The sequence below is a fragment of the Acipenser ruthenus genome, chromosome 46 (genome assembly GCF_902713425.1).
Source record: "Acipenser ruthenus chromosome 46, fAciRut3.2 maternal haplotype, whole genome shotgun sequence".
In the NCBI taxonomy this organism is placed as follows: domain Eukaryota; kingdom Metazoa; phylum Chordata; class Actinopteri; order Acipenseriformes; family Acipenseridae; genus Acipenser; species Acipenser ruthenus.
In genome coordinates, this window is record NC_081234.1 from 6,306,646 (window position 1) to 6,322,016 (window position 15,371).

The 15,371-nt window shown below is 38.1% G+C and overlaps 1 protein-coding gene across 1 annotated transcript in view; it reads right to left on the bottom strand.

Annotated features, from left to right (window-relative positions):
* Positions 1-6,044: 6,044 nt before the first annotated feature.
* Positions 6,045-15,371, bottom strand: part of LOC117971686 (pleckstrin homology domain-containing family A member 2-like) — a 48,254-nt gene continuing 38,927 nt past the window's right edge. The window contains exons 11-12 of the mRNA XM_034919887.2: positions 9,600-9,677; positions 6,045-9,205 (exon numbers count right to left, since the gene is read on the bottom strand). Of these exons, the coding sequence (XP_034775778.1) occupies positions 8,852-9,205; positions 9,600-9,677 (432 nt within the window). The 3' untranslated portion in view covers positions 6,045-8,851. The remainder of the gene's footprint in view (positions 9,206-9,599; positions 9,678-15,371) is intronic.

Consider the following 15,371-nt stretch of genomic DNA (forward strand, 5'->3'; position numbering starts at 1 on the left):
CGTTTAGTTCCAAAAATATTGAAATAAATGTTTACTTAATGAAATTTGTCTGCTAAAACAGTGTCTAATTTACATAACTTGTTATACTAGCATCTACAATGTCACTGCAGCAATATGATGGAAATGTCCAGTCTACTTTTAATGTTTTCAAGCAAATTGGCTTCATCACTGCCATTCTCTAGATTGATTTATCTTTTAAATCATTGACAATTTGACTGTAATACCGTCTGTAGTGAATTCACGTCTTGACCTTTAACTCGCAAGTGTTTCCTGCCCAACTCACATGAACCCAGGTAATTTGTAAAAGCATGGAAACGCCTCCTTTTTCACCAACTCGAGCTGTCCATCAACTCGAGTTCTGGGAGAATTCGGACCAATTCTAGTGCACATTCTTAACAACCGTTATTTAAGTAAAGCAAGGCTCAAGTAACAGACCACCACCAAATCGTCCCAAACAATTTTCTCCTCCCTACCATATACAAAAAATATATAAAATAATTAATTCCTAGATTACTCCACAAATATATTTAAAAAAATCCTGGTTATCCCAGCTGAAGAATTTAGGACTGTCTTAAGTGACATGAGACATACTAAATAATATCAGTAATAGCAAGACTTCCACAAGATTCTCCTAACATATTACAATACAAAATATAATAAAAATATAGGCTCTTAGGTTCTAAGAAAATATAGGCTCTTGGGCTATATATATACAGTGCCTTGCGAAAGTATTCGGCCCCCTTGAACTTTGCGACCTTTTGCCACATTTCAGGCTTCAAACATAAAGATATGAAACTGTAATTTTTTGTGAAGAATCAACAACAAGTGGGACACAATCATGAAGTGGAACGAAATTTATTGGATATTTCAAACTTTTTTAACAAATAAAAAACTGAAAAATTGGGCGTGCAAAATTATTCAGCCCCTTTACTTTCAGTGCAGCAAACTCTCTCCAGAAGTTCAGTGAGGATCTCTGAATGATCCAATGTTGACCCAAATGACTAATGATGATAAATAGAATCCACCTGTGTGTAATCAAGTCTCCGTATAAATGCACCTGCACTGTGATAGTCTCAGAGGTCCGTTTAAAGCGCAGAGAGCATCATGAAGAACAAGGAACACACCAGGCAGGTCCGAGATACTGTTGTGGAGAAGTTTAAAGCCGGATTTGGATACAAAAAGATTTCCCAAGCTTTAAACATCCCAAGGAGCACTGTGCAAGCGATAATATTGAAATGGAAGGAGTATCAGACCACTGCAAATCTACCAAGACCTGGCCGTCCCTCTAAACTTTCAGCTCATACAAGGAGAAGACTGATCAGAGATGCAGCCAAGAGGCCCATGATCACTCTGGATGAACTGCAGAGATCTACAGCTGAGGTGGGAGACTCTGTCCATAGGACAACAATCAGTCGTATACTGCACAAATCTGGCCTTTATGGAAGAGTGGCAAGAAGAAAGCCATTTCTTAAAGATATCCATAAAAAGTGTTGTTTACAGTTTGCCACAAGCCACCTGGGAGACACACCAAACATGTGGAAGAAGGTGCTCTGGTCAGATGAAACCAAAATCGAACTTTTTGGCAACAATGCAAAACGTTATGTTTGGCGTAAAAGCAACACAGCTCATCACCCTGAACACACCATCCCCACTGTCAAACATGGTGGTGGCAGCATCATGGTTTGGGCCTGCTTTTCTTCAGCAGGGACAGGGAAGATGGTTGAAATTGATGGGAAGATGGATGGAGCCAAATACAGGACCATTCTGGAAGAAAACCTGATGGAGTCTGCAAAAGACCTGAGACTGGGACGGAGATTTGTCTTCCAACAAGACAATGATCCAAAACATAAAGCAAAATCTACAATGGAATGGTTCACAAATAAACATATCCAGGTGTTAGAATGGCCAAGTCAAAGTCCAGACCTGAATCCAATCGAGAATCTGTGGAAAGAACTGAAAACTGCTGTTCACAAATGCTCTCCATCCAACCTCACTGAGCTCGAGCTGTTTTGCAAGGAGGAATGGGCAAAAATTTCAGTCTCTCGATGTGCAAAACTGATAGAGACATACGCCAAGCGACTTACAGCTGTAATCGCAGCAAAAGGTGGCGCTACAAAGTATTAACTTAAGGGGGCTGAATAATTTTGCACGCCCAATTTTTCAGTTTTTTATTTGTTAAAAAAGTTTGAAATATCCAATAAATTTAGTTCCACTTCATGATTGTGTCCCACTTGTTGTTGATTCTTCACAAAAAATTACAGTTTCATATCTTTATGTTTGAAGCCTGAAATGTGGCAAAAGGTCGCAAAGTTCAAGGGGGCCGAATACTTTCGCAAGGCACTGTATATATTGATTTGAAGTTATTCATATTAGAGGGACCCAACAATAAGAAAGACCCTGTGGGTTGGGCACTGGGCTCCCCAGCTCCAGATTCCACTTTAACCACTGGTTTACACACAACACTCATTCATTTTTTAAGCATGCTTAATGTACAACAAAAAGAAACCTAATAACTCATATGCCACAATTGCTTATTTTTTTATTTTTTTTTGGCTGTGTATCTACAACTTTTGAATCAATTGGCTGGTTGTAGATCTGTTTTGTAACATTTTATTGTCAGTGTAGAACATTTTGACAATTTCAAAAGCTGTACATGTTTAGCAGCTGCAAAAATTGTCAGCCACATTCACCTACAGCAGCACATAAAGACATGTCACACCATGCATGTGGTATGACCTTAACACTATGGTAGGCAAAAGACATACATTTAACTTTAAAAGATTTATTGTCTTTTGCAAGTAATGTCTTGTCCTTTTGCCTTGATTTCTATTCACAAAACATATATGTACAGTCCTAAAATACTTCTGTACCTTACATTATGTGATTCTGGGTTATGTCAAGTTGAAATGATCCACATTAGTTAAAAAAAACTTGTATAAAGTATCTGAATTCAGGCACTGTGTCCAGTTTGTTGCTTAAGAAGAAGTAGCTTTATGTCATTCCATTAGTTTTTTCCCCGTTCACTTTATGATGTTTGCAATTACATTAAGTGGTTCTGGGTTTTGTCAATCCAATATTCAGTTGTATTTTTTTCTATCACTTTTTTATCTGTCTGTAAGCTTGTCTGGAAAATTCCAACTGCCGAGGACTAAACAGACTTCCATTGAATTAAAATCATGTGACAAAATGGCCTTTCAACTTGTAAAGTGTATTGAGGGATGTTAATCCATTCGATCTTAATGTTTCATGCACCTGGTGCAGAGATGTAGGACGACGAAATTCCAAACGTGCTCAGTTGGGTTGAGATCTGAGGATTGTGGTGGCCATGGATAATGCCTGAAGTCTCTGTCATGTTCCTCAAACCATTAGTGCACAATTCTGGCACGATGGATCGGTGCTTACTGTCTTGAAAGTAGCCAAGAGTTTAAGTACAATGCTTAAGTAAACTATTCGTTCTACTTTCCAGAGTAATCAGGGGACCCAGGGTATAAAAGTAGAACACTATTCTTAATAAAGTGGCCAGGCAATGTTCTGTAGGTCAGCGTGATGGGGCATGGACATGGTGACCTGCTTGTGCTGTTCTGGCTGTTTTCATCAGTTAAAAAACACAGGAGTCGTCTTCTGATAAAAACAAAACAAAACTGAAATGAAAATCTCAACAGGTATAATGCTCCTTATCCCCCTGCATGATGAGGCCCTTTACTGTGGCTAGTTAACCCGGTAAAGACTGGTGCAAAGTGAACCCTAGGCTGGTTGTGTTTTCAAATCACATTCTAAACTACTGTAGGTTTACATTTCCAATTCGCCTTTACCATGATGAAATGAAAATGTTTTTTTGTTTTGTTTTGTTAGATGGGATGTTTATGGCAAGTCAGATAAAGTCTGGTCTTTAAAAGGTTAAGAGTTTAGGGGTTTTAGAGTAGCTTAAGGCACTACTGCTTCTTGTGCTCAAAGTGAAAACCCTCCCCCGGGACCTTACACTGTATATCTTTGCTGACAGCATAGTGGGTCTCTGCTCTTTATTTGTGTGATTCCTTACTTCTGACTCATATCTGATAAATATTTTTGTAACCTTTAGTGTAGGTGGATGCCATTGTTTTACAAATACTGTGTTTATACTACTGCATATATAAATGTATGAAACATGAAATGTTATGAAACGTCTGACAAACTTTTGGCTAGTGCCTCCTTCAGTGTACTGGTCTAAAGTTTGTTTTCTTTACTTAGTTTCTTATAGTTTTACCTGAGAATTCTGATTGAGCGTGTTGGAGTTTCCCTATTATTACCTCCATTATAGACTATAGTGGCATTGAATCAGGTTGTCCAGTTGGGTTGTGATCAGAACAAACAGGCTCACTTCATAAGAGATACATAACATAATTTTTAAATGATAAAACTAGCAAGAAACTAAGAATATGTAACGGGTCATTTCTGCAGCGAAATAGTTTCTGATTAGTTTTATTCTGTGTATTCATACTTATATTTCATCAGACATAGACAGCTATAAAGCTTTGATATAATTATCATATAATTATGAAATTTAAGTTTTTAACCGCATTTTATTATGATAGCATGGTATAGATTATAGGTCAGTTTGAGGTTCAGTCTACTGTATTTATTTCTTACCTGTTTGATATCATATTATGTGTTCGTATCTGTATGATTTTATTGTCTTTGCTTAGATCGCCATTTGCCTTGCTTACTAACACTATAACAGCAAATTAAACTTTGAAGTAAAACTAAAATAAATAGCCTTTTTTATTTTAAGATCTGAAAAACATTCACATGCCCCCTATCTCCTTTGGGAGAGAATTCCAGTGGGAGAGGGTAGCATGTTTAAACCCACATGTCCGGGAGTCAGCGTTCATGCAGAGGGGGTGGGCTTAAAACAACAGCGTCCACCATACTGTGGAGCAGGCCCTGTGACATTGGGCAACCTGGTAACCTCCAGTCAGTGAATTTAAACTTTCCAGACTGCAGTTGTTCTGTTTAAAAACCTTTAAAGCAATTTGTACATCTTAATTTTGAACGGTGAACAGCAAAGGAAACACAATTTAGGATTACAATATGCAACAGCTGATTCTATTAGCCAGCGATTCTAAATGGTTTTCACTGTGTTCTGTTTGTTTCTTGTTTAAAAGTGTGTTTAGTTTGAAAGCAATTTTATTGTAACTGATATCTCTTGGACTTTGGAAGCTGGGGGTCCTATAGTGAGCGCTCAGTTCCATTCCAGAATTAAGCAGATACAATGCCAAGGACTTGTCAGGCTGGCTGACAAACACTGAATGTGTTAAACCAGTGCAATGGCTGGTGAAACGGTGTTTGAATCTTCATGAATGTCCGGTTTCTGCTCGTTCTACCAGCAGGAAACCTCACATTGTTTTTCTTCTTTCTCCTTCTCATTCTCCCCTGTGTATTTTCATAACGAACTGGCTCCAGCGAGTCCAGGAAATGCAGAACTCTATTCAGCAGTATCTGTCCCTAGGAACATTACCAGCAGATTGGAACTGTTCATGTCAGGGCATGAACACAGTGTTGTGAGGGAACCTCAGGGGAATAGCGCTTTGATGTTTTCTTTTCTCTCCCTTAGGTGTAATAACGATATTTAAAAAAATCATTCCCCTACCCTTACTATTTGGTTTACGTGTTCTGGTATGTTTTCCTAACAGCCTTAATCCTCAAGATATATGTCATTTTTCTCAAGTCTTTCATGATTCTTAACGGTCCCAAAAATCTATTCTCCAGATCTTTATCGGCAGTAGTATATTTAACCTGCTCACACAATCATTACATAGTTGAACTATTAAATTATAAATCAAGCTGCCCTCTACTTCCTGTGGGTTTGCAGATATTAAAGGGATCTCGTCTTTAATAGTTCTAGTTATCTGTATGTTCTAACGGCTGTGCTGCAGGTACTTGTGTCAGTAGTAACCCTGAAAGCTTTATTACAGTCTGTAGCATGATTTTGTTCCTAATTGACTGTGATCAAAACCCCTTTTCACAAGAAATAATGAATTAACAAACTTCTTGATTAATCCAATTGCTAAATGAAAACGTCAGTACCTTTATTGATAAATTGGCTTTACCTGTGTTAAAAGTGAAAACAAGGTTAGGAAAGCGTTATCAAACTAATACAAAAAGTTTAAATTCTTGGTTATGGGAATGTGTGACCCCTTTGTACAACAAATGGTTCAAATAGAAATGATCAAGCAACCTAAAATAATGTATTTTAAAAATGTGTCGCTGGAGCCCTCTAGTGGTAAGCACACATACGCCAGCTAGACCATACTACAGTAAGTAACCAGGCTAATGAAGAGTACTGTATAAGCTGATTTTCTAGATACTTCAAATGCTGAAATATATGGGATTTGGGCTCCCTGTATAAATAAGTGAGTCAGTCAATTCCACTGCTGTGAAATGCGGAATAACACTGTGAAAGCAAAGCTAAACATCAAGAACACTTTAATGTGTGCTTTTCACATTTTTTCAGTTTCTATATATTACATTTTTTTCTTCTTTTTTTTTTTTTTAGCAAAAGAGCAGTAGGATTTCTTCTAACTGATGCACTACAAAACACTTAACAAGCAAAAGGTTCTTAACCTATGTATTAATCAGGTTTCAGGAATGTGGTGTACAGGATTTGTCAACAGTCTTTGGCACAATTACATTTTAAAACCCATTTTACAGTATTACAAACAAAGAATACAGTTTATCAAGTTGTTGTTATTGGTTCAAACACATATGCATAATTTTATTTAAAAAAGGCACATTTTGAACTGTAGGGTTTTCTTTCCTGTACTGTAATAGCGGTCTGCAGTTTTGAGGGTATACTGTATCTTTCCCAGATCTGTACTGTATACAGCCCTGCAGTGTTGAAAGGGTTAACTGCCATTCAAATGATAGGGTGTCTTCTGCTGCTTTGTGAATATCTTGGGTTTGATTGTCTGTCTACAATATTTCCTAAATATTCTCTAAAAAATGTAAATAAATTATTTGTACCGATTTTCACTGTTTTTTTTTTATAATTCCTAAAAGGTAAGACATTGAAGACAATTTGAACAGAATTGATAGGTAACATATTTAAAAATGGTGCTGTTAAGCAGTTTGGGAGGAAGTACAAACCCTAATGTAATTCTATATCCATCTGGTTTATCATGCTTGTGCTAACTTTCCTTCATCAAGCTCTTCTCTGACTTTAAAGATGCTCCCAGACTTACATCTCCACAAAAATATTTATTGCCGATTTTCTCACTAAGCCCAGCAGGCAAGAGGCCCAACACTGTTTCATTACAGCAAGTCTGTATACCTGCATTCTCTTCAATACAATATCCGGTTTGTCTTAAACTTTTCTTTTCAATGCATTTCATACCCGTAAAGGAATGTTTAATATGTTTTACATATTTCATAAAATTCCAATTTTCCCACCTTACAGGCACCCATCTTCCAAGAAAAGGTACATTCAAAGAAATAAAAGAATACTAAGCTGTCCTATGTAAGACTGAGATGGAGGCTGTGACAGTGGTACTCTAATGCATGTGTGTTGAGGTCTGTTAGCTGTATAGTCGAGCCATTATGTGCTGTAACTGTGAGGTCTATTCAGAGGATCTAGAACGTGGCGGACCAAACGTGTAATCTGACTTCCTTTTAAAGATCTGCCACCTTTGTCTTTTTGTGAGTGTAAAAGACAGTAAACTGTGACTGTGGCTGTCCGCTCGTGCTACTGGTTTCTAAGTACTGTTTGTTAAGTTGTATTTAATTAATGCTGAGTGAGACTGTAGCCGAGGAAACTGATACACCTCTAACATGACTGAATAACTCTTATTGGGAGCGATACTAAACACAGTTTGTAAATGAAAGTCACATTATTACTAGTGCCCTTATGGCCGTAGAGCTTTTTGTATGGTATTTGTTAATTCAAGATTTGTAGAATTAAAGTTTAAGATTTTACTTCCTCTCCTGTAGGTGTGATCTCAGATAGACAACAGTGGAATGTGCCTTAGAATCTTCCCGAAGACACAGAAATATACCAAGACTATGAGCGTCTGTGAATCAATGAGTATTTTAAAGTAGCACAGATAATGATCAACATTTTCCTACACTTTAGTTAGAACAGTTTCCTAGTGCAATGGGTTGTTTTTTTTGCTGGTGCTGCTGTAAAGACTGACAGACACAGAGAGGTGCGCGGAGCGTTCAGTGCACACAAGCAAATTAAAAACCAAAAAGGGTTGACTCTGCCAGAGCCTTCCTTCAATACGCTGTTTCACCGGTATAACGAACTATGAAGACGCATATCCACGCCTGGGTGCTTATGTTTAAAGAGGCTGTAGCTAGCAAAATAATTCAGTAAATCTGACCTGTTGTGTACTTCAACTCTATTTAGTTTTCAAATGTGCACTTTTGAAAGTAACAGAGGTTATAGCAACCATGGATTTTCATTGTTTTACTGGCTGCATCAGTAGAGGAGGCAGCTGGTTGGTAAATGGAGAACATTTGACTTTCTAATTGAAATGACCAATTCTAGTATAAAGCAGGGCTCGCAAACACATTTCTTTACACTTTTGTACTGCCAGATATGTTTTAAAAATACATGCTTGCTATAACATGTGGACCTCTGTAGTGAGTAGAAGTGTATGCCAGATTTATGATAATAATTTGTTAGCTACAACCTTGGAAAAAGCTGCTCTTATATTGCCAGTTTTTTTTATATTGTCCATACGATTATCCCTCCTTTAAACATTAAGCACTTATCACTCATACTTCATTTTAACGGGCACTTTTTTTTGACAAACATGTTTATGGTTAATTAAGGAGTAACTTCAAATATAATGGGAACCAGCACATTCCATCTTCCCTATACATCGGTGGTGCGGATGCTATCGTCGTCCAGGTTGAAAGGGAACACCTTGTCGCTGGGGGCCTGTGGCTGGGATCGGTGCCTTCGCCGCTTGCCCTGCAAGTCCAGCTCCTTCTGTTCTGAGCCCAGGTCAAAGGGCAACGAGCTGAACTGCCCTGCCGTCTCCTCCACGACAGAAAGCTCTTTTTTGACGGCCGAGGGGACTGGGGTCCAGGGCTGCCAGGATGGGGCCACAGAGGAAGACTTCACAAGGGGCGGCTTCTTCTCCTCGCCCCCCTGTCTGATGCGGGAGCTGGAGGATGAGGCTTCGTTCTTGCTGTATAGTGAGGACCCTCGGCTGAAGCTTGCCTCCTACAAAGACAAAACATCATTTTATATTTTACAGTCAGTTTGATTCTATGGAACAGGGCTGGTGAACACCACAAGCCTGTGTCTCAACCACTGTGCTAAAAAGCATGGTTCGTCTGCATTCGTAGCTATAGAGCATTTAATACTGGACAAATTATCAATCTTGAGCGACAAATTAGCTTAATTACTGTACAGTATGCCAATTTTAAGAATGTATTGTTGTACCATGAACATGCTTGCATGGCTCAGTAATGCAGTGGCAAGGTGGGAAAAATTAACTGTGGGGAATGTTGGACAGTCAACAATGTTTTCTTCCTAATAAAGTAGATTGTACGTCACTTCACAGATATTGTATCAGCTTATTTAAAAAGTAAATAAATAAATGTAGCTACTTTACCTTTCCAAAACCCCGAGGTGACTGTCTTGCTCCTGAGATTGCCTTGATCCAGCTGTGCATATCTTCAGGACTGTCTGCCTGCAAAGCACAACATACAAATTACTGCAAAAAGACGTATTTGTTAAAAAAAGGATGCCCCTTTCAAATCCTGATAAATCTTTACTTTAACCAAGTTTACATCTGACTTCCGTATAGCTAAATGCTCTAAGCCTTATATCCTGCACATTCGATCACATGACAAGTCACATGGTCACAGCTTCTTGCATAGCAGCTTGTTCCTAATAAAGTGGCCATTATAGTCCTTACATGATTTAGTAATTACAGATAAAGACAAACCCATATAAAATGTTCATAGTGGAGGCACGGTAAAGCTAAGAGTGGTATCATATTAAAAAAACATGGCAAACCATGGTAAACTGTGCAGGAAAACAGTAAAATTACCATATGACTGCGGTAAACCTTTATAAGGGAAAGAGCAATCTATTTATTTATTTATTTACACCAAGAGCTCAATCTGATGAAGAAAACAACATATACATATATTTGTTGTTTGTTTGTCAAATTCCACTGGATCTGATTACTAAGATATTTGCAGCAGTACAGCTTAATTTAAAGATACAAAGAAAACGTGATTCTAGTCTGGTAATACACAACTAGCGACATACAGTACTGACATCAAATTCACGATAAAACTTTAAAGTCAATTTGAAGCATGATTACATTTCAGTACTAGTTTTCTTCCTGTAATTCTCTTTTTATTGCCACCTAGCAAGGTTGGAAAAAGCCTGTAAGCTTACTTTACTGAGTGGCAATTAGCAGTTGCAGGTGGGAGACTCTAACAGGTGAATCAGTGAAGGTAATGAAGAGGTTGGTTTAGTTGAACTGTTTGGGAAACAAGGTCTGTTCTTATATTTTACTAATCCATAATTATATTGGGAAATATACAGTCCTATGAGGCTTTTTATTATTATTATTATAACTTGATGTTATGTCTAATTGAAGCATACAGGATAAAACCCACGCTGTTTTATTGGAAGCTTCCCAGCTTTATCAAGGTTGTTGTTGAGGAATTGGACTCTACTGTTTTCAAGTCATGGATCTTCTTGGTTTTAATAATAAAGACTGATTCTACAAAACCTGGTAAGACCATTCCCTTTTCTTCTGTATTTAAGATGACATTCATTTTCCATTGGGAGGTGTGAAACTGGGTTAATGAGTGATTGCATAACTATGTATGCAACCTTGCAATTACAATGAAATATTTGACTCTAGATATTTTTTTTACATTGTGTCCAAAGGAAAAATAAGATTGTTTCCAGGCCTCGCATAAATTCAGACACATTGCAGGTTTTTAGATTTTTTAAAAATATTATTATTTTATATTCATATTATTAAAAATATTAGAAGTAGTATTTTGATATTTTATTTAATATTGTTTTTTAATGTTTTGCTTTCCTTTATCATCAATGATTATAGTTACGTAATTGAAACATAATGCTTAAATGCTAAAATAAAGAGCTTGAAATTATTTAGCTGCTATGGTGAAAGCGATACAGCATACAGAAATACTAAAATAAACAGAATCAATTCAATTCAATTCTGCATTATTGAGTGTTTATCAGTTAAGTCAGATACAGGAGAGATTATGACAATTTTTGAAAATGTTCTATTTTGTTTTAAGTTTTATTTGGACCTCTGTTTTGGGAGACTAACCAGTATCATTCTGATAGCTGAGTATTCTCTCTCAGTAGCTGAACTATTGCCTACAGTGTTAAATAATACAGTTCAGCAGTTCCAGTATTTTAACCAAGATGAAAATGAGACTCTGCCTTGCACAGTCACATCCCTAGAGGGCAGTATAACTTGGCTAAATACACTGTAATGGGTAACCAAGGTGAAAAGTGACATGTGGAGACTGCTTTGTCTAATTACATTCTGTGGTTGCCTCACTATAATGCTGGCTCCCTGCACTGTATAGAAACAGTGTGGGTGCAGTGTGACCCATGCACAATTATTCAATACAATAACAGGTTAACAATTCTTCTATACAGTAGAGTACACAATGATAAACCTATCTGCAGCAGCCCAATATTACACAGGAGTAAAAGTAGCAAGAGGGGACATAGGAAAGCAGCAACCAATCCAAGGTTTCCAGGGGAGCAGTCTACAGTATCTGATTGGTGCTTGATGTATTGATGATGTCTGCTGTATCTCTGGGCCTGTTTGTTGTATACTGACGTGACTATTGTATTGAGCAATGTCTCTCCATATGAAGTTGTGCTGTTAAGATCTTGGAAATGATTTGATCAAAGGTAACTACCTGGTGGCCAGCTTTGTCTTTTTATTTTGCAGGTGGGTTCATTTTGTGTACTGAAGTTTACCATTGCTTCTTAATTCAATGTCGGGATTGTGACTGCTTGTATGGGTATGGTGGGAGTGGTGATTATGGACTATTTGGCCGCTGGTCCCGCCTGTTAAGGGGAGAAGAAGAAGCCACCGCCCTCTGGAGAGGAATTGATCTGGCAATGCCAGGTCAGCAGGGTGGACCATGACAAAGCCACGCCCTTCCCCCAAAAGCCAAAGACCGAGCGGATCCGCCAACTCCACTTAAGTGCAGGAATAACAACAGCAAAAAAACAGACCCAGTTATAAAAATGTTATATTTTATTTTAAGTTTTATTTTTATAATTATGGACTAATCTCACCGCTCAGTGGAGAGGGAGGAAACCTCTGGTCCAGGCAGCGAGATGGCCCCCACTCCAGGCATGCTAGCAATATTCTGTTTGGCCGAATAGATATATCAGAGAGTCTGATATCTGATAAGGCACTGGTTAATGGTGGTGAAACTCAGGTAATGACCCTGTCAGGGGATTACTGCCGTTATAAACCAAACTCAGGTAATGGCCGCTGCCGAGGGTATTGGGTTGCTGCACCTATACAATGTCTTTTGCATGAATGAGGAACGATAGAATGACTTCCAGGTTGATAGGAGAAGGGGATACCTGATTTTTCTTGCAGAAGGTGGTAAAGGAGGACCAGCCAGTTGCGTAACAAGAAAGCAGTTTCCAACACTAAATGCAAAGAGGATCCAAGGAGGTATTTGCGGTGGAGATGCATAACTGAATAGACACCAGGGAGTGAAGAGCGAATTAACATCGCCATGAGACTGCACACATGAAGAAAACGAAACAGTCTGGTAAAGCAGAACGAAGAATCAAAACCATTGCATAACTGTTTGGCAAAAGCATGAAGCAACAAGGTGTAGCAGAGCATCAAAACAAAAAACCCCAACTAACCAAAAATAAAACATTTAAAACAACTGTGTTCACCAAAATCTGCAAGAACCAGTTCCTGAGTACCTGAGAATTTCACTCTTTGGAGGATGGAAACCCCTAGCAGCAGAAACAGGCAACTGTTCATGGTTCAATCGTGCTATCCCATGATTCAGTGCATGTACCACTGCGGGCGCCATTATTGGAGTCCACTCAGAGGTGGAGGGCAAAGCAATGGAAAGACAGCAGAAGAAACAGACTTGCCTAAAATTTCTAATTTTTGTAAGATAATTTATTACCAAAATTGAGTAGGGAAGGACTGCAAGCCAGAACGAAAAGATGCTGTGAATCCATGCTGCCATAGTGAATGTACATAACAAGCAGTCGTGCGTCTAAGGGGCACGGCGGTAATGAAACACCTTGGTATGAATGAATGTGTTGCTACCAATTATGGAGCCTGAATGGGTCAGCAGGGCCGAGGCGGTGGGATCGGAACTGTACAAACAAGTAAGAGCACAACAAAACACAGATCACGGAGGAGCAAAAGCAGGCACCGTGAAGCCGAGAGAGGCATGGCGAGCCCCCCAAACAAAACTCACATAAACAAGCCAGGGCGATGTGCTCCTACAAAAGTTTCTCACAACCAAAACACAAAAAACATAACAATGTAAGCAAAAGCCTGGCGACGCATAGGGAAGCACAGACTGCAGAAATAAAAGTGTTTATTTTACTTATTTTAAATCGGCAGGGATTGCGACGACAACGCCCAGGTGAGTTTACCTGAGATTTATATAGCATACGAGGAAGTGATCTAATGAGAGAGCAATCATTCAATAATCCCTTCTCTGAATTTCAGCCTAAGCTTCTAAATATTGTGATATCCCTGAAAATATAATAATCCTGTTATTATTATTTAAAATGTAGATGTTTTACATGAAAGTTGTAGCGTAAATGAAAACTACAAATGTTGATGTCCACACTTTCACAAGTGGTAGTGTCATGTGTATTGAAGTATTTTGCATTGAAAAGATAGCTTGGTGTCAAAACTTTTGACACACACACACAGTTGTAGTCAAAAGTTTAGATACACCAAATGGTTAATTTCTAGAAATTTTTCGAAAACAAATAAATTATAGGAAAAATCTTTTGGAGCAAAAGTTTTGCTTTTGTGGATGAGGAAAAGTCTAGAAAATGCTGGATTGTAGGAGAACATTCTTAGACAGTATAAAAGGGTTAGGCATAGGATGGTTGCTGTCATTACCAATAAGTCAATATGGGAAAAAGTAAAGAGCTATCTGAAGACCTTAGGCCAGTGCTCGAATTATGAGACAATAAGTAGGGGGTGCCGAAAATGTGCACCTGAAGTGACTGTTAGCACAGCCAATCAATGTGTTCCTCACAGACTTCACAAGCATTTACGAACTCCAGTATGTAATCTCAATATTCCAGGACGCACTATTGATACAAAATCAACATATTTGTCATGTTTGATTCATACATGCCAACAGTCCCTATATGGTCGGGACAGTCCCGATTTCCTAGCAAATGTCCCGCGTCCCGAAGCATAGGAAGAAAGTCCCGATATTTACACATAGAAAAAAATTCATTTATTCTGCACAGTAGAGTTAGTGAAAACCACACGCTGTGCTCTTCTTGGGGCTGACACATCTGCTGATCACTAACTTACCGGTATACAAAGGTAAGAATGCTTCATTGTGTCTATGTTTACTGTCATGCTGGTCGTGTGGTGTTGAGTTGAAGGGGTACGTCTATTATTATATGATAGAGTGTTTTTTGCATATGACCCCTCCCATGTGTTTTCTTTTAAATATATAGTTTAAATGTTTATCAATGTGAAGATGTCTTGAAAGAACTACTGTATACTGTATAAAGATGTTTAATTCAATTTGGGCGTTTCTTCATTATTCTGATAGAGCAAATTGCCAAACCAGATTGTAGTGAACAACCTGATATAAGGAACATTTCTCCAGGTCCCAGGGGGTTCATTACAATGAAGTTACACTGTGTGTGTGTGTGTGTCTAATATATTTAATAGGCATATGAAAGAAAAGGTTTTTTAAAAATGTATAAAAGGTTTAAGAGATTAAAAAATGTTTAATTTTCAGGATGTTTTGGATAAAAGCCCTTCTTCAACTGTTTAAAAAGTAAACAGAATGCAGTAAACTTGTTGTTATTCAAGAATTGTAATTATACAGAAATTCTGTGGATGGTGTCATTATTGTTAGAATAGAACATTCATTCCCAGAGGTTCCAAAGTTCCCAGTTTGAAGATAAACTCTCGTTCCTTTTGTTTCCGAGCAACATTTGTTCTATAGCACTGATTGATCACATAGACTGTGATGTCTTCAGCAGTGTGATCATCACTGTTGAAGTGATGCACTACTGGAAATGCAGTGGTGTTAATGCGAATGCTTCTTAAGTGTTCTACAAACCGGTCTGCTAAACGCCTTTTAGTTTCCCCAATATACAATATGTTGCT